The 21,001-nt window shown below is 42.5% G+C and overlaps 1 protein-coding gene across 1 annotated transcript in view; it reads right to left on the reverse strand.

The window, feature by feature from the left end:
* Positions 1–762: 762 nt before the first annotated feature.
* The window catches only part of BRD1 (bromodomain containing 1), a 306,498-nt gene continuing 286,259 nt past the window's right edge, over positions 763–21,001 (reverse strand). The window contains 4 exon segments of the mRNA XM_030215730.1: positions 763–2,156; positions 10,067–10,163; positions 10,166–10,220; positions 18,054–18,163. Of these exon segments, the coding sequence (XP_030071590.1) occupies positions 1,973–2,156; positions 10,067–10,163; positions 10,166–10,220; positions 18,054–18,163 (446 nt within the window). The 3' untranslated portion in view covers positions 763–1,972.

Raw genomic sequence — 21,001 nt, forward strand, 5'->3', positions numbered from 1 at the left:
ACAATACTGTAAAACTTTAACTGATCTCTGCTCCACTCTTACTTTTCCACTTTGGAGTTATGCATTTGTCCCATGTTTTCTGGAATTCCAGTAACACCATTCTTATGTTGCCGTTGTCCCTACACCACTCCAGCCTTGAATTAAGACTTATATTGAAACACACTTTTCTTTTGTGTAGTACATTTAGCTTTGAAAAATCTGATTATCTTACCCTAATTAAAGGAAAGTTGTACACATGAACATTGCTAAAAAAATTCCTTAATATTAACTTCAGAATATAACATCTACCAAAAAACCTTATTTTATGTCAAATCTATGAAAATAATGACAGACAACAATTAAAATCTTCACTTTATTATTTAATATAAAAAGCATTTCTGGAAACCCACCCATTTCTTTAACTCTAACATAATGCTTTATGTTTTAAAAAATAAAAATAAAGTACTAATCCTATATACATCACATGTACCATAAAAATGTATCCAAAAGTTGCTATTGCTACCAAGCTGTTCTAAATGAAACCAAGTTATATAAACCCCCTCAATTAAACAAAAGTTAACAAGTTACAAAATCAAAATACATGCCATCGTATTTACAACAAAATCTAATACACACTGGTGCTCATTTTCAAAGCACACAGACTTACAAAGTTACATGGAGGCTCATTTTCAAAGCAGTTAGACTTACAAAGTTCCATAGGTTACTATGGAACTTTGTGAGTCTAACTGCTTTGAAAATATATCTCAGAGTAGCCTACGGAAAAGTGCTTTGAAAATGAGCCCCATAGTAACCTATGCAATTTTTGTAAGTCTATATGCTTTGAAAATGAGCCTCATTATCTTCCATTGCCTTCTCATGTGCGTATATATAAGGGAATATCAAACTTTTTCAAATTAAATTTTCATTATAAAGAAAATACATACATTTCTAAATAAATAATGAACAAAAAGACCACTACAAGAAACAAACAAAACAACTATGACAGACATAGGTGTTTATGAAGAAAATGCAGTCAGAGCCTCAGTTTACAGCAATGGTTCTCAAAGCTGTCCTGGGGGACCATCAGTCAAGTCAGGTTTTCAGGATATCCTTAATGATATGCATGAGACAGATCTGCATGCCTGTCACCTCCATTATATACAAATCTGTCTCATGTACATTTGTTAGGGATATCCTGAAAACCTGACTGACTTGTGGTCCCACAGGGCAGGTTTCAGAATTACTGGTTGAGAGCACAGACTAAAAATAATGTTATTTTGCACAGCAATGGAATGTTTTTGGTGCTTTAGATATTATGCATTACAACAGTACAATTTTAAACACTGTCTCTTTCCCACAAAGTATCCTCCAAAATAATCTAGCTTTTGTTTTTCAAAATACATTTTTTGTACTTTCCATACTGTTAATTTACATAAAAGTCATTAATACTGGTACTTTGTGCAAAGAAGAATGACATACAAGAAAATAAAAGATATTACATGAAAATGATATAGCAGCACCAAACTCTTATATTACAGCATCATCATACTTTGATGTTATAATGAGCTTTATATTCACAAAACACCTTAATAAATTTTGGAACAGGTGCTTAGGTACTATACTTTTGTTTTGCTATATAAACAAAAACAAACTCATCCCCCTGTCCCTTAAAAAAAAAAAAATCCCCTCAACAGTCTAAAATGGGGACTCAAAGAACTACTTCTAAAATTCAGAATAATTTAAGAATCAAGAAATATACACATATCTACACTTTTTATAAACACTATAAACAAGACATTTAATAGCAATAGTGGAAGCTCCTTTAAACTGCAAGACAACCAAAATCATCAAAATGGCAGTGATAGTTACATAAGTTGCTCTGTTTTATATAAAGTTTAACCACGGAATCAATGATTACAGAGTTGCATCTTCAATACATTGTTTTAGATGAAGAGATTTGCTAAAGCATATTCTTTTCATTGTACTACGATCCTTAGTCGATATCACTGAAGTCACTAACAGGTTCTCCTTGTACCCTACTCAGATGATTCAGAGCACGATCAAAAGCAACTCTCACAGCTTTTCGAATGCTTGAATTCCGGCCTTCCATCATTTTTAACTTGTCGATAGTTTCATCAATTCCAAGAGGAACCATTTTGGATTTTGGAAGCCATTGCCTTAGTGGAATAAAATTACTTTAGTGAGAAAAAGCAAACTGGGAAAATCTTTCTATGAACAATGTTCTTCCTTAAAAGATTATTTTCACTATACAATATCTATGAGAAAACAGCCTAGCTGGTAAAGTGCTGGGCTATAGTGATGAAATACAGAATAATTAGGATTTACACAGCACATTTTAACAAAATAAGAAATAGACATATACTTTAGATTTTAATTAATCTGAAATGTGCATAGTTGCTTTAGGAGCAGCTATCAATTCTGAGCAATCAGTGTGAGAGCCTCCAAAAGGAATACGGAACATTTCAACATAGCTGCAGTTGAGTAAACAGATATACAAACATAGTGATTAGCCTAATGGTCAGTCAGAAAATTATCACTGGTTACAGTGACTCTAAAGAGCAGTGAATTAAAAAAAAAAAATAGTTGGGGTCGGGGGACGCTTCCACCTTCCAATTCAGCAAGAATGGGAAAATAAAGCTGAAGTTGGTGGCTTACAATGAACTACAGGATGTTCAGAAACTCTGCCCTTGTCTTGCTGTTAACTTTTCTATGGAGAAATTAGGTCTTACCTGATAATTTTTTAGTTCCTCATACTATTCCAGGTTAAGTGGGATAGTCATGGCCATCGACCAGCAGGTAGAGAGAGAATCCAGAGCTGAGCTGGAGCCTATACACAAGACCCCAGCTTAGCCCTTCAGTAATTACTGCACAAGAAGGAGAACTGAACCCCTAAGCCTGTGGGACAATAGAAAAAGAAAGACACCAAGTACTCCGGGAGCCAACTGCCCCCGGTCCGACTCTTAAAGAGGCCTGTCAACAACGCCCACTTGTGGACAGGACCCGCAACCCGCAGACACGGTAAGGCAACCATGCTAAGCCGTTACCAGGTTCGACAATCAAGTCAACCTGCAGTATGGCCACCACAGAAACAGGGAAGGGCTCCTGGAATAGTGTGAAAAACTAATAGAAACAAAATTATCAGGTTAGACCTAATTTCTTCTTCCATTACATATTTTCCCACTACTGCTGGACGAGTGGCATGTTCCCAAGCAGTTGGGCGGTTATCCGGTCCCACTGCTCTTAGAACTGCAGCATCAAAGACAGCGTCTTCCCGTGCCGCCAAATCCACCTTATAGTGCCTAGTGAGGGCATGCAATGAAGCCCACATCGCTGCCCAGCAGATGTCAGCTAGTGTGACTGATGAGGCCTCTGCCTACGAAGTCATCATTCGCCACATCGAATGGGCCTGAACCACTGGTGGGGGCTGCTTGCCTGTCAACAAATACGCCGCTGCCACTGTCTCCTTGAGCCAACGTGCTATCAAGGTCTTTGAGGCCATCAGGCCCAATTTCTATTTGCGAACAGGACAAATAATCTGATCTTCTGAAGTCATTTGTGACCTCCAGATACTGCATGAGTACCCGGCGAACGTCCAAAAGCCATAAATAAGTGAACTGTGGACCCACATCCTCCTTCTGGAAGGACGGAAGGTCCATCAACTCATTCACATGAAAGGCAGAAACCACCTTCGGTAAGAATGACAGCACCATTTTGAGGGAGACTCCTTCCTCAGTAAAACGGAGAAATGGGTTCCTGTAGAAAAGAGCCTGCAACTCCAACAACCTCTGCGCCAATGCAATGGATACCAAGAACAGTCTTCAAGGTGAGATCCTTCACTGAAGCCTTTCGGAGCGGTTCAGAGGTTTTTGCAAAGCTTGAAGAACGAGGGTTAAGATTCCAGTTCAGACAACTGGCTCAAAAGGGGTGGGGGGGGGGGGGGGGGGGGACGCAGCCACCCAACCCCCTTCAAAAAATGAACTACATCAGGATAAGCTGCCAATGATGAATTCTGTAACGAGCCACAAAAACAAGCCAGCGCTGCCACCTGCACCTTCAGAGAGCCCAAGGTCAAGCCCTTGCAGACACGAACACCAAAATGTGTCCCCCAGACACAGAAAAAGGATCAGCTCCTTACTCCATACACCAACTCTTGAACATGCACCAGACCCGAGCATACGCCACACTAGCAGACAGCTTCCATGCCTAAAACAACACTGCAATGATGGCCTCCGAATAGCCTTTCTTTCTCAGCCAAGATCTTTTAATGGCTTATGACCAAAGGGGGAGGGGATCCTCCATGAGAATCGGCCCCTGATGCAAGAGCCCCCACTCCTGATGAATCCAAAGTGGTTCCCCGTCAAGCAGTTGGACAAGGTTGGTGTACCAAGTTCTCCACAGCCAGTCCCGGGCCACTAAAATCACTCAGCCATGGTATTCTGCCACCTGTCGCAACTGCCTTCTTATCATTGGCCATGGCGGGAATGCATACAGCAAACCCAGAGGCTATACCTGCAGGAGAAAGCCCAAGCCCAACAAGCCTGGCTGAAAAACCATGAGGCTTTGGCATTCGCCCGGGTAACCATCAGATCCAGCAGTGGTGTCCCCCAATGCCACCGGCCCAGAAGAAACGCCTTATCGGACAACTCCCACTCCCGTGGATCAAGAGAGTGCTGGCTAAGAAAGTAGACCTCCACGTTGAGTGAGCATGCTATGTGTGCCACCGACAAGCAGAGAAAATACCTCTCCGCCCAGGCAATCAACCAACTGGCCTCCAAGGCAAGCAGTCTGATGCAAATACCCTCGTTTGATGTACGCCACTGCTGTGGCATTGTCGGAGAACATTCGCACCAGAGACCCTACCAGAAGTGGAGCAAATTCAGCCAGTGCTCTGCAAATTTACCTGAAGCTCCAAGCGACTGATCGGCCACTGTGACTCCTCCGGGGACCAAGTCCCCAGAAATGCACTCCCCAGCCTGACAGGCTGGCATCCATCATCACCACCAACCAACGAGAGATCAGAAAGGGGACCCCCGTAACAGATGCTGTTGTGCCAACCACCACGCCATGCTCTTCCTGGACACTGCCATCCAAGGCAGATGAATTGCTTAGTCCTTGGGCACTGGAGACCACCACGCAAGCAAAGACTGTTGTAATGGACGAATCTGTGCTTGTGCCCAGGGCACCACTTCCATGGTCGGCATCATAGATCCCAGCATCTGCACATAGTCTCAGGAGCAAGGGCAGCCGAACCAGAGTTCAAATCTGGTTCACTAGCTTCTACTTCCTGATGTCTGTCAGAAACACCCACTCCTGCCGCATATTGAACATTACCCCCAGGTACTCCAGGTGCTGAAAGGGTACCAGCCAACTGTTGTCAAAATTGATCATCCAGCCCAATGACTGAAGAGAGACAACCTTGTTCGTCGCCGCCTCTCCCATCCTCGTAGGATCATGCCCTGATCAGCCAGTCACCCAGATATGGGTAAACTCATATCCCCTGCCGATGCAGAAACACCGCCACAAAGAGCAGGACTTTGGAAAAGGGTCATGGAACCATGGTGAAGCCAAAAGGAATGGCTCTGAATTGAAAATAGTGGCTCACAATCACAAACTGCAGGAACTGCTGATGAGGCAGCCAGATAGGAACATGCAGATCTGCCTCCTTGAGATTGAGAGCCGTCACCCTACCCACATGGAGGTGATGACTGACCATAGAGTCTCCATACGAAAGTGGGGGACTCAGACACCAATTCACCTCCTTGAGATCCAAAACAGGACACACCGAGCCTTCCTTCTTTGGCACCACAAAGTAAATGGAGTAATGTCCCCATCCTTGCTCGGCAGGCGGGACGGGAATGATGGCCTGAAGGGCCAACAATTGGTTGAGGGTACCTTGAACCTGGGATGCCTTGACCACCCACTGACAAGGGGACCGCAGGAAGAGAGGAGTGACTGGGTGGGAGAACTGTAGTTGTAGTCATCTTGGAGAATGTTGAGGACCCACTGATCCAAAATAACCTTGGCCCGCCCCCTCCCCCCCCCCAAAAAAAAAAATGCCATAAGGCATCCGCTGACTGGAATGGGAGAGAGGGCTGGCCTGGCATCATTGTGATTGCCTTGCGGAAGACGTACAGTGCTCACCTGTCCTCCTGATTTCTTGTTACTTCGAAAGGATGGTTGCCAGGTTGCAAAACACAATCTCTGCCTAAACTGTGACCGCCTGGGCCTGTACTTCTGGCTGTCCCGGAACTTCTGACGCACCGAGCCTGGCATGTGGCCTCCTGCACGAGGCTTGTCCTCCAGCAACCTCTGTGGCTTCACCTCCCCGAGCTCCTTGACCAAATTACTGAGGTTATCAAACAGCCATCACCCCTGACAGGGTAGCTTGACCAGACACACTTTAGATGCTACGTCTGCTGCCCAGTTGTACAGGCACAGCTGCCGATGGGTGGCCACTCTCAACAACATGCCCTTAGCAAATATCCACAGCATGTAATAGACTCTGTCCGCCAGGTAAGTTAACCCCATTCCAGGTGGGAAAAATACACTGACCCAGCTGCGCTGTCACAGGTGCCATTGTAAACAGGCCCACACCACAAAAGAACTTCAGACCAAGGTCTGGAAACCCAATGTCCCCACCTAAAAGGCCTGCTTCAGGGCCTGTTCTTATCCTGGAGACTCTCCAGGCCAATCCCCCCTTACACCGGAAGGATCATATTTTTGTTCACCACCAAAATCAACGAATCCCACCTTCGGAAGGCAGAGCTTGTCTTTCTCCTCCGCCACCAGAGGGTACAAATGGGCCATGGCCCTCCCCACCCGAAGGCTTGTGTTGGGAACACAGCTTCATGTTTAGTGGAAATTTAGGGCAGCCACACTGCTGGACTGCCAGTAGTATGGCTGCACCTAATGCCATCTCTTGAGGTTAAGTGCAGCTGTGCTACTGGTAGTCATGGCAAAACACAATGACCTACACAAAATCTGTCACAGCCGCTGCTCCTCCCCATCACACCCGTGAAATTTCCTACCCATATTAAATGGCTAATGTAAGTTTTTGTTTTTTAATGGTGCCTGCTGGTTTGAATGTGCAATGATGGGTCAGCACTAATGTCTACCGTGCAGTAAAACCTGCTCCAGCTGCTTAATGCAGCTTGGTTAAAAGGGCCCCTAAATTCTTCTGTTTCTACACATGCTGTCTTCCATTCATGGCATAGTATTTCTCTCTCAAATATACCCTATCACTAGGCTTTTTCCAATTCCTTCTTCAGAGAAAAAAACAAAAAAAACAAAAGTCATAATTTGTTTTACCATTTCTGCTTCTTTCATGTCAATCGCTGAACAATTTCTTGGTCTTCTCATAACTTTGAAGTCGCAAGTCTATTCTTCATCCTGTCACTGCAGTCCTTAAAAAGTGTTGCACATTGTTTCTATCTTTCTCCGCTGGCACTTTTGATTCCCTACAACTCTCTCTGACTTTCAGCTTCACTAGATACTCTTCTCTGTATTTTGTCTTCACTGGATGCCTTGCATATTTTAAATGCCTAAAGTTTTTTGCACTTTTTCAGCAACTTTTCTGAAGTTGTTGTTTTTTCCCCTCTTACTTTCATTTAGCTTCTTAAAAAATATGCTGCCTTCTGTATTTGAAATGTTCATTAGCGCTCCATTTCACCAGCATCCTACCAGTACTTCCTCATAGTACTCTGAAATTTTGAACTATGATTTTGATTCATCTCTTGGCTGTAATACTGAACCATACCATCTGGTGATCAAGAGGCCACCCATCTAGACATCTTAAATGGATTCTCAGTTTAAGTACTAGATCTAGTACTGCCCATTCACACACTGGTTCCATTACCACTTGTCTGAAAAGGAACCACTGAAAGACATCAAGGAGTTCTCTATTGCCATACCAGAGATTTTCAACCCAGTCTCAGTACACACCAGGTCAGTCAGGTTTTCTGGAAATCCACAATAAATATGCATGAGATAAATTTGCATGCACTACCCTCCACTGTATGCAAATTTAATTAAGAAAGCAAGAAGGCAATCGGTTCCACAATACCACCATGGAACAAAAGACAATGAGCAGACCTTGCTGAAGAAAATGCAGTCTTTATTAATGCTCCTAGGATACACTCTCAAATGCCCGACATGGCCATGTTTCGCCTAGAATACAGGCTGCATCAGGGGCATACAATACCAGCTGGTTGCAAGTCTAAACACTCCACCAACATGGATCAGTGTGTATCTTCCCGGGTCCATTTGGAACAGGAATATCCCATCTGCAGAACTGGGTTACATCAGTGGTTCACAACCCGGTTCTCAGGATAAGCCAGGCCAGTCAGGTTTTCTGGAAATCCACAATAAATATGCATGAGATAAATTTGCATGCACTACCTCTACTGTATGCAAATTTATTTAATTTATATTCATTGTGGGTATCCTGAAAACCTGACTGACTGGGTGTGACCTAAGGACTGGGTTTAAGAACCACTGATGTAACTCAATTCTGCAGATGGGATATCCAATTGATATCCAGGAGATTATCCAATACCAGTTCGCTCTTCATTCTCACCTTTTAGATGTGTCACAAAAGAGGCATATTCAAAAAGAGTGCCAAAAATTAGGCCTGAAAAATAATTGTATGTGAAATTGCCATTATAGAGTGTAAATTGGTATGTGCACACATAACTTTAGACATGAGCACTTATGCCATGTCAAAGGCCAGTGTAAATGGTTGTGCCTAAAGTTGGCAGCTTTGTATGTAAGTCGTAGTGTTCTATAATTTACGAATTAACTGCAAGATATGCCCCTGACCCAACCATGTGCATGCCCCCTTTCTATATGCGCACTATAGAATTTAGGTGCTATGTTTAGAAAATAGCATCTAAGTGCAGTTATACATGCAACTACAAATTAGTGCCAATTAGCACCAATTAATCCCATTTAAGGGCTATTATTGGTACTTAATGCCAATGGTGCCTAATCTAATTAAGTTAGGCGTACCACTGATACTATTCTATAACTTGCGTGCCAAAATTTGCATGCTAGTTGGAAATCTGGTGTGCAACCTTTATGGAATCTGGTGGCAAATTTTCTGTTTAGTTCTAGTGCCAATGTCAGAAGTGTACTGATCATATGCTGTAGATGGCAGTACCATCTCTCCTTTCAGAGATCACAAACAACACATCTCCAAATTTCTCCATGGCCTCCTGCATGTCATTACTTTTAATTTTTTATTGTGTTATTCCTTCCCCTTTTAGGCCAGCCGTATCCTTTATGAACAGATTATAGTCCTCTATACCCATCTTCAAATTTATGGGACTTATTTCTCTGTGATAGCAATGATGTCTACGTATACCTCTGCCATTACAGATCTAGATTATTCTCTAGGCTATGCTATGAGCACTTGTGCTCAGGAACTTCTAAATATTTCTCTATATTCTGTTTCGTTTCAGAACTATTTCCCTTTTTACCCTGTTGATCAAGGGTAGCCTTTTGAGATTCTTACTTTTATTTTTTCATACTAACCTCATTTCTTCTTGGCTTTTTATGAAGATTGTTTTATTACTTGTTTTAACATCTGTTGTATACATTTGCTGTATACTGTTTGTGATTAGAACAGTGGTATACAAATTTACTAAAATGAAATATTTATTTTATTTATTGCATTTGTACTCCACATTTTCCCACCTCTTTGCAGGCTCAATATAAAGACAGCAACCTCAACCACTGTTTTCCATCCGTCACTGCCTTCTTCTAGTTTAAACTCGTGTCAACATATGATCTCACTCATTCAATCTCTTTTACTCTCAGACAGGCCATCACTACAGCATAGTTTTTTTTAATCATTCCAGGTCCCAGTACACCTACACCAGCTCTTGAGCAATGCATTAAAGTTGCTGATTCAGAGTAAGTGTTATGTGCCTCAAAATATTAAAGCAACTAATGCATATGCTCTGTATAAGGGACTGTTTGATTAAATCAGAACTCAATAGGACATACAGGAATATTACATCTCAAGACTGTCTTCTCACAATATATAAAACAAGGGTTCTTAACTTACCAACTTCTTTTGTTGTCAAAAAATAAAACTAAAAAAAGATTTTCCTCAACTCTGGTCTGCATCTGCTCTCCTGTTTTCAATACTTCCATAGGAGGTAAGGTATAGCAACACCATTATGATGGCAACCAACACGAGGCATCTTAGGGTCAATTATCTATGAAAAAAAGCCACAACTGTTTCAAGACTGGATCTGTTCTGTATCCAATTGTTTTTTCCACGTCAAGTACTAATAGCACAACAAAGTGCAGACTTGTATACATTTTTAGAATGGTTAGGACAAACACCTTTGGTAAACCTGTGGTAAAAGCCAAAATAATCCAGTTTGCTACATATCTTATTTTTATTTTTTTTTTTACAAATTTGTAATTTCTTTCTTTTTATGAGTTAACACTGAAGTCTGGCTGAAGGTAGCTGCACTTTGTTCTACAACCTATCCACAGTATGAGCAACATTTCTTTTTAGCTTTATTTCTTTCACATGCTTATACGCATTATAAATGGCAGCTTCACTGTGCATACCATGTTGTAGGCCATGTTTAACCAAACCACTATACAAAATAATATTTTACAATATAAGATATATTTTAAAAAACAACAAAAAAACCCCACCCTACAAGTTGTAACTACTGAGACCTGGATACCCATTATTGATTGGTGGTATAACAAATAAATGTGAACTGTGTAATACTTTTATTGTTGTTTTGATTACTTAGTTGTAAAGCTTTGCAACTTAGGTAATAACTAAAGACAATGTGATTAAAGGATGTAGCTTATCCAGGACAGCTAAACAGAATCCTTCCAGCAGAGGTATTGTTTCTAGCCAGGTCATTTGTCCACAGAACAATAAAATCAATTTTAGATTTCTTATTTTTTTTTTCCTCTGGATTTTACTTAATGGTTTATACTCTTACTAGCTGTTGAGCCCGTTAAAACGGGCTATTGGGTCGCCGCTGCCCCCTCCCCCCCTTCACTATTCAACTTACATCTCCGGAGTAGGCAGATCAGCTGAGCTCCTGTCGGCCTTCCTTCTCTGTCTGTGTCCCGCCCTTGTGTGACATAACGTCGGCGAGGGCGGAACACAGGCAGGGAAGGAAGGCCAACGGCAGCTCAGCTGATCTGCCTGCTCCGGAGATGCAAGTTGAATAGCGAAGAGACGGGCCGGGTGGAGGAGGGGTGGCGGCGGCTGCGGCAACTCCGGGGGGGGGGGGGGGGAGGGTACAGTGGCGGCGACCTCGGGGGGAGGGGAGGGGAGCGGTGGCGACCTCGGCGGTTTCCCTCCCCTTCGCGCAGTTTCCCTCTCTGTCCCGCCCCTCCGTCATCACGTATTGACGCGGGGGCGGGACAGAGAGGGAAGTCTACTGCGCATTTGCGAGTGAGTACGGTCACTCGCCGTTATCTGTTTGATTAGCTAAGGACACAAAGGCATTTTATTTCTTTTTTTTTTTTCCCCACGTGTTCCCAAGTTAGTGCCGCCGATAATAGTCTCTTAGCAGTAGAAGTTTTCTGTTTGGAAATATTTGAACATTGTCGGGAAATTTGGGTACATTGGTTTCACCCTTTCAACTCTAAAATCACTCTGTTTTCTACTATTGGAGCACAGGAACCCACTAATTCCTGAATTATTTCTCCAAGACAGTGTGGTTAAACTGAGGATTAAAAACCCAGAAATAAATGGATTATAATAGGTTTTAGCAGGGTATGATGTGTCAAAGCCACTTCATCCCTATATGATACTCCTGCAAACTGCCTTCATGACCTTGGAAATAACACCCCAATAACAGAATCGTGCATCAGTTGAGGAAGCAACTAATATCTCCCTTTTTTCCAGGATATCATATATACATACATATATTATATTATATATATATATATATATCTATATATCTATACATTTATATCTATATATAAATACTAGTAAAAAAGGCCCGTTTCCGAACCAATGAAACGGGCGCTAGCATGTGGTTTTTTTTTGTGTGTGTGTGTATGTGTCACAGAGTTATTGTGTGTGTGTGTGTGTTGTGTGTGTGTGTGTGTGTGTGTGTGAGAGTGCGGTGTGTGTGCAGGTTGTTGATGTGTGTCTTTTTTTGTTTTGTTTTTTGCTTGGGGGTTGGGGGATGTGGGTGACGGCTTGCCTGAGGACGGGGATGGTTGTTTTAAGTTGGCGGAAGGGAGAAGAGCCCGGTCTCGGGCCGTCGGGGGGTGATCCGGTATGTTTGGTCCATTCAGGCCGGCTGCAGGGGAATGCTGGAACATTTATGCGCTGCAGGAATCAGCGCCGTCTTTTTCCGGGTGCTCGGGGAATCCCCGAGGTGGGAGACTGCTTGCCTGAGGCTGGGGATGGTTGGGCACGTCCTTGGCTGCTTCGGCAAAAGGGGAAGAGGAAGGGGTGGGGAGTTACCTGCAGCCGCCTGAGAAACGGGTATTCTTTGTTGTTTTTTATTATTAGTTTGCATTTCTGTTGAAGAAAGAGTGGATGCCTTTCGAATGATGGAGGTGGTGCGTCGGTGTGCAGTTGTTTTGTTAGTTTGGCAGCCAGTCTCCAGCGATTCCTAGGCAGGGAAGGAGTATTCCTCCCCCTTCCTTGGTCGCTGTTTGCTGCTGGCTGGATTGCGGGTAATCCTTCCAGCTAGGCCGCAGCTTGTCCTGTTCGCCCATGTCCCAGATGGTGGCGGGCAAGTTGTTTTCCGACTCCTCTGACTCCATGTCAAGCGATCCCAAATATAGTCTGTGCTATAGGCCCTCTGGCACTCTTCAGTACTGGCATTAGGCATTTTAAAATTTCCCCCCCCCCCCTCCCCGGTCTATTTTTGCACATACCCACAGCAGGAATATTCTTCTCTCGTTCCAGCGGTGGTTCTTTGCTCTCCGTGCTGCACAGATAATGAGCCGTTCTGCTGGGGAATGCTCCTCCCTTATTGTCACGTAGTTTCCTCTGATTGGTCCGTCTTACGTTGCCTAGTGTTGCCTGGGAACGGTGTTGTAATGGTCCTTTGTGTTTCAGAATGTTGAGGGTGTTTTTTCTGATTGGTCCGTCATGTGAGGGCGGGGCAGAGAGACATGGTCAGTGTTATGGCTTCACCACCATGAATCCATGAACCCTTCAGTGAGTGACTGAGTGACTTCAGAACGTTGTCTTCAGAATGTTGAGGGTGAGTTTTATTATAGTAGATATAGTATAAGATTGCTATGTAATGATCTGTTCCCAAGAGCACTGAGAAATGCATCCTTGACTGGACCACAATAAAACTAGTGCAGTAGCTGTTATTTATCAAATCTGGAAGCCTTCTAGACATGGAACATTTGAGTCAGCCTTGTTTACAGATAGTTCAGAGTGGGGTTCCCACATTCTCACTGGCCTTCTCATGAATGGCCATGATAGTTTTTGGTGAAACCACCTTTCCAGCATTAAGCATGCCAAGTTGCGGAGGAACTGGGTTGGGGAGGTTTAATCCTCAGCCTTTAGCAGCCAGCAAAGGGGAGTAGCTATTTTAATACATAAACAATACCCTTCTACTTCCATAAGCAAATACCGGATAGAGAGGGTAGATTTATTATAACCCTGGGGGAGTTGTGGGGTTTGAAACTTCTGTTGTGTAGTATACAGTGCACTCCATTTAAGTGCAGGTTGGATAAGCGCATGCTCTGTTTAACCTGCATGCCGTACTTCTGTCCCGTTTTTGGCACCATCAATTTCTATGGGGACAGACTTCGGTTTAGCGCACCACTGATAAGTGCAAGATTCGCTTATATGCATGGTTCAAGACCGTTCCTCTGCAGGAAAGACTCCGCATACACACGCATGGAATATGGAAGCCGATTGGCACGTGACAATCAACGAGATTTCAAATTTACTGCCTCTTTATCTGCCACAGGCAGAATAAGTGAAAGAATGCTGTTAGAGCGTGCACCAGGGTCATCGTCGTCATCACGGCGGAACTGTAAGACTTTAACACTGGCTGAACGAATAAAAGTTCTTAAAAAATTAGAAAACAAAGTCAAGCATCTATTGCTAAAGAATATGGTGTCAATCCCAGTCAAATTTCACGTGTCTTGAAGCAGAAAGACCAGCTTCTGGAAGACTGGCAAAACAATACAAATCCACAACGAAAACGGGTGGGAAAAGCTGAGGAAGTAAAAGATGCTCTTCTTCGGTGGTTTTCTCAAGTCAGGAGCAGTTTCCTGTTAGTGGTCCACTGCTTATGGAGAAAGCTAACCAGCTAGCTGAAAGTCTTGGACTAACTGAATTCAAAGCCACTGTTGGATGGTTGGAAAGATGGAAGGAGAGGAACAGCATGGTGAGAAACAAGATGCTGATGACTTTGGTGCTGAAAATTGGGTTGTTTCAGTTCTTCCTACCATCTTGAACGAGTTTGCACCTTGTGACATTTTCAATGCTGACGAAAATGGTCTCTACTGGCGAGCGATTCCTGATGGAACACTTGCATTCAAACATGCCGAAACTACTGGATGTAAAACATCGAAGGACCGACTGACAATCCTCCTTTGCTGCAATATGGATGGGAGTGAGAAGTTGGAATCCCTCGTCATTGGAAAGAGCAAACAGCCCCATTGCTTCAAGAAAGTTAAGCGACTTCCTGTGTCATATGAGGCTAATGCAAATTCATGGATGGCTGGGGAAATTTGGAAACAGTGGCTAAAGTAGCCAGACACTAGAATGCGGGCACAAAAGCGTCAGATTTTGCTGCTTTGTGATAATTGTGCTGCACACAGGGATGATGTCAGGCTGTCTAACATCAAGGTGGTCTTCCTGCCACCAAACACTACCTCTCTGATCCAACCTATGGATCAGGGCATAATAGCCAATTTCAAACAACATTATCGGGCTCTTGTGCTACGTCGTCTGATGAGCGTTATGGATGACCAGATTGTAAGGATAAATGTGCTGTTGAACTGGCTCATAATCTATCACTTTTGGATTCCCTACATATGCAGAAAGAAGCCTGGAATCATGTTACACAGGCAACCATTGCGAACTGCTACAAGTGGGCAAGCTTTGTTAAGGATGTGGAGGGGGATGCAGCTGTTGCAAACTTGTCAGATGAAGAGGTTATTGACATACCAGCCGGTGTTACTGAAGAGGAGTTCCATCACTAAGTAGCTGTTGATTACGATCTACAAACAGCTGAAGACAGCACTGATGTTGAGATATGCGCCTACACGCAGGCAACAACGGCTGATAATGGAACAGATGAAGAAATGAGCAGCGAGGCACATGCTGATGAAATTCACCAACCTCCTCCTGTCACTTTTGCAAGAGCACTGGAGAGTCTGAACACCATGCGGGCCTATCTGGAGGCCACTGGATGTCAGTGCTATGACAGTTTTTACCGTCTGGCAGATATAGTCTATGGAACTCACAGACCCAAGAGTATACAGAGGACTATAACTGATTACTTCAAGTAAAGCCTAATGTCAGTTAACTGAGACTGTATACTGTACATATAATAATAAACAGTACTGTACATATGTTTATCAGATGTCAAGCTTCTTTGGGTCACAACGGTTAAGTGCACGCTCTGGTTAACTGCATGCATTTCTTTGGTCCCAGACCCTTACACTTAAACGGATTGCACTGTATATGCTCCTAATATATACTATCATAAATTTTTCTCTATAGTGGCAGTCCATCTTGCAGATTATCTAGAATACAGAATAGAGAATAGTGGTGGGTGTGACTTTAACATAACAGCTAATCCTGTATTGGACTGTAAGCCACTTAAAAGTAGGAGGAGGAGGAGGTAGCATGGCAGCAATCTTTGTCCATCTTCTTTCTACCAGTGGTTCTCAATTTAGTCCTCAGGACACACCCAGCCAGCTGGGTTTTGAGGACTTGCATAATATACATGAAAGATATTTGCATCCAAGGGTCACAGTGCCAAAAGGCTATATTGTGTCAAAAAAGAGAATAATTATTCCCATGTAAGTGTTAGGAAAGATCAGTGGAATATATTAACATAAAGTAAACATTTATCTGATAATAACATAAGAGATAAGACTACATACAACAGTAGATCAGAATGCATGTATATATGGTACTTCATTTATATACTGGATTTATTTTTTTAGAGAGACCGAGGAAGGACTGCAGGGCTTCAGGCTCATTGAAGGAAGAGTCGATTATGGACAGCAACTCTCATCGTGGCAGGATAATATAGGCCAAACTGCACGCCAAAGCATTAAAGGCGGTCATGGTTTTATTCAAGTCCAGAAAAATCTGAATTTTCAAGCTTTCAGTTTAGCTTTTTGAAGGATAGTGAGGGCCTGAGAATATTGCAAGAGTTTGAGAACTATCAGTCTGGGGAACTGCTGATTGTCAGACTGTGTGGAAGGGACTTGATATACTCTATTTCCAAAGGCTTAGAGAAGGTGATAGAGAAGTTTAGGTAAATGAAATCCAGAAAATTGGTTAGGTTGCTTTCCTCAGCCCCCTTTCTGATTCCGAGAATCCTCAAGTTGTTTCTCCGAGATCTGTGGTTAATATCTTCAATTTCTTTCCACAGCAGATCCGCTTCTTTGGCCTTGCACTGCTAGAGAGACATGGCTGCGGTATTGACACCACATTTATTTTCCAGAACTTCCACATGGGATCTAACTCCGAGAGGTGAGTTCTGAGAGCTCTGCCCTCATTTCAGAGAAAGTGTTGTGATTGTCCTATAAGATCCTTTTTATGGAGAGAATTTCAGCCATTATGAAATGCAGTGATACTTTGCTGCAAGTATCCTCCATTGATTTCCCAGGAGAAAGCGGAGTTTGCTTGTGTCGCTTAGAGACAGGTAGTGGGTTATATCCAGCATCCAATTTAGAGCTTTTAGTTGACATGGCAGTGTAGGGTTGAGAAGGCAAACCTGAGTTAGTAGACGTGCTGAAATGCTTGCAGTCACAGATTTTGAGATGAGGGTTCAAGAGCAGTGAAATTAGGTGTCCACGTTCTTCAGGAGGTCACCAGCATCCCCCACAAGCTTTTGAATTTATGATTTGAAATGTTGGAACTTGATGCTCGTTTCTCACTATGTTTTCTGAGTAAGTGTAAAATAGTTCATAAATACCTTGAATTTTTATGATTTAGATGAATTGGCGGTCTTTGTGAAAAAGCAACAAACAGCAGCGGAGTTGACGAAAATGGCCAGAGATCTTTTATTATCAGTTCTTCAATCTGACTTGACACGTACTGTGTTTCAGCGACAGGGCCTGCCTCAGAAGTCTCTAACTGTCACATGGAGAATATAGGTCTAGAATCAGATGAGATCTATAGCAATTGAATCATAAACCTTTCTTGGCTGATCAATATCTGATATAAACATCAACAGCTGTGAATCAAGCTAGGCATAAGCAATGTGTTGTTCCACTAGATCGAGTTCAGTCTCATGGCATGACTTTATGAAAACACATTCCACTGCAGTCACATGAGAATAGTCTAATTTAGATTTCTTCTTCCTACCAGTAGTTCTCAACTTGGTCCTTAAGACCCACCCAGCTGGATTTTGAGGACTTGTATAATAAGCATGAAAGATATTTGCATACAAGGGACACAGTACATGAAAATCCTTCTCAGGCATACTCACTGTAGATATTCTGAAAAACACATTCACTGGGATGCGCTCCAAGGACTGGGTGGAAAATAACTGGTATTATTGCAATGGATACCTTGTTTAAAATATCACTCTTTATGACTGTTCTAGTGATTCTCATTTTTGTTAGCACTGAAAACTATTAGGTTGTGTTTATGATTTTCGAATTTTTTTTACCTCTTTCATGTGATCTTATTTGCAGGCAGATATAACAATTCTTAAATTAGTGCAACATTGTCATATGAGAATTTAAGTATTCATTTAAGGAAAAAAGTGTTTTGTTTTGTTTAATTTCAGTTTCAATACAATAGTTTTAAACAGTTGACTGTGATGCCATTAACTCCAGCTCTTCTAGCAGTAGCTATATTTTCTAACAAAGGTTTTCTGCTCAGTACTCACCAGTGCAGGATATGAAGGATATCCACTACATTTGGCCCAAACTACTTTCAAAGGTTCAAAAACAGAGGTTGAAACGTTGGTTGAAATCCACATATTGCTCTGTCCAACTTCTAGAATGTAAATCAGATCACAAATTATGTTTTAAACAACTGTCTATGGAACAAAACTCAAAGCACATAGTAAGATTATAATTATCCATCAAGAGTTATTCCTTGTATTTTCTAACCTCATAATGTTCTTGGTTAAATTAGTGTGCTATACCATTAGTCTAGTAGACTGGAAAGGGTCCAATATTCAACCGGCGGCAATCAGTGTTTTGCTGACTCCTACCGATGTTAAACCCAGAAATTCAATGCAACGCCATGGCTGGGCACCAGCACTGAATTTCAGGGTTTCCAGAGCTGGTTAACACATAGATGGTTAAGTACGATATTCAGCACTGAACTGGCTATGGTTTACCGCATAAAGGTAGGGCTGACTTTTATGTGGTCCTATTTATGTGATTAACCAGGCCAATTAAGTGCTGAATAACTGGCTAAGTGCTGACTCCACCCCTGGAACACCCCCAAAACAGCTGGTTTTCAGTTCAGTGCTAACTGGTTATTTTCAGCGGTACTAACTGGTTAAGTGTCTCTGAAAATTAGCGGTTAGCCCCAAACAGGTGATTTAACCAGCCAGGAGCCCTTTCTGGCCGGTTAAATTGCTTTGAATATTGACCCAAAAGATTATAAATTAAAAGAAAAAATGATAGTGTATTAATTTTGACAAGCCATTCAGATCAAGAGAGAACAAAATCAAATAGTTCATCTAACATATCAGTATCATGAAATTGCTAGAAAATAAGTGAATCAATGATAACCTGAAGAGAGAAAGGGAGAGGAGAGGGGTAGGCTGTAGAAAGTTATGGTTCAAAGCATTAAAGTACAGATCTTTATTAAGTCCTTTCTTGTCAGATCCTAAGTATCTAATCATTTTAGCTTCAAAAGTCTTACATTTCTCGGCTCTTTTCAAGTTTCCTTCAAGTAGTTTTAACATAAGGTCACTGATGAAGGGTTATGATCCTGAAAACTGCTCCTCCATTGAAGCGCCATCCTCCTCTATATAGTATATATTACTTGATGCAGAAAACATGTTACCATGTTTATAATAGGGCTGCATTTTAATCACAGTTAACTCTGAGATCAATGCATTAATCAATAATCGCGATTAAAAAAATTTAATCTTGCCGCAGTGTCTCGTCTCCTCGGCACAATCAGACATCTTTCCCCCGTCCGTGATTAAACATCACTCACCCACCTAAGCCAGTCTTCTGTTGACAGGAACCAGCAGCAGCACTGCATATACACTGCCTGCAACCTGGTTCAAAGTTTTTCCTCTGACCCATCCCACCTATACAGAAACAGGAAATGTCAGAGGAGGCGGGACTGGTCAAAGGGAAAGCTTCAGGAGCAGGCCACAGGCAGCATATGTGCAACGCTGCCACTTCCGGAGACCAACAGAAGACCACTTTTAAGGTAGAACAGCAAAGGGGGGGGGGGGGGAGAGGGGGGCATATGCTGAACACCAGGTGAGAGGAGGAAAGTAAGCTGTACACCCGGCAAGCAGAACTGGAAGGGCCAACAACAGAAGCTATGGCCGAGGTAATGAGCTCCAGCAGCCACGAGAAGAGCTTGGTACTGCTCACGGGGGTGGAGAGGAGGAGGAAGGAAGGAAGGGGGGGAGAGAGAAAGAGTTAACGAACCCTATGAAAGAAAGAGAGATAACGGACCTGTGGGAAGGAGAGAGGGAGGGAAGGAAAAGGGAGAGATTCTGGATCAGGAGGTGAGGGGGAGGGAGATTATCAGTCCTTTAAGGAAGGGAGGGGGAATGGGATTTGATATACCACCTTTCTGTGGTTACAAAGTGGTTTATGTATTATATACAGGTATTATTTTCCATCTCAGGTAATGAAGGGTTAAGTGACTTGCCCAGAGTCCCAAGGAACTGCAACTGGAAATAAATAAATACATAAAATGCCTTTGTGCGATTAGTTGCAATTCAAATTTTTTTAAATCACAGCTAAACATTTTAAACAAAATGCTGCCCTAGTTTATAAATGATCTATAAATGGGAAAACGTGAGGTGATCAAATCTGCACAAACTAAATTTTTCAAAGTTGTTAAATTGCAAGTGGAATGAGAGACATTGCGGAAGGACCTTGTGAGACTGGGATCCAGATGGCAGATGAAAACTTAATGTGCACAAGTTAAAGTGATGCACATGGGGAACCCTAACTATAGCCACATAAAAAAACTCAATGTCTAGTTCTCACCTCCCAATACAACACAAACAACTACCCTACCATAACCACACCGTACTGCACACTCCCTATCTCAGAAAATCTGAAAATTCTTGGAGTCACCATTGATCGATACTTCACGCATTTTTTTCGTTGTATTCTTCGCATGGGTATCGATACTTCACACTCGATACCCATGCGAAGAATACAACGAAAAAAATGTTCTACTTGATGTGGAAACTCAAGAGAATAAAATCTTTTTTCCCAAGAAACATCTTCCGTACCCTAGTACAATCATTAGTAATAAGTCATCTGGACTACTGTAACACTTTGTATGCAGGCTGTAAAGAACAGCCCAAAACACCGCAGCCAGACTCATCTTTGGCAAAACTAAATTCGAAAGAGCAAAACCGCTATGAGAGAAACTACACTGGCTACCACTCAAGGAACGAATTGAGTTCAAGATCTGTACAACTGTCCACAAAATCATCCACGCAGACGCCCCTCTTTATATGTTAAACCTAGTGGGACCTACCACCTAGAAACGCCAAAAGATCGGCCCGCAATTCCTCAATCTGAACTTCCCCAGCTGCAAAGGAATTAAATACAAACAGTCATACGCTACTACTTTTGAGTACAAAAGCACACAGATCTGGAACGCACTACCCAT

The sequence above is a fragment of the Microcaecilia unicolor genome, chromosome 10 (genome assembly GCF_901765095.1).
Source record: "Microcaecilia unicolor chromosome 10, aMicUni1.1, whole genome shotgun sequence".
Lineage (NCBI taxonomy): Eukaryota > Metazoa > Chordata > Amphibia > Gymnophiona > Siphonopidae > Microcaecilia > Microcaecilia unicolor.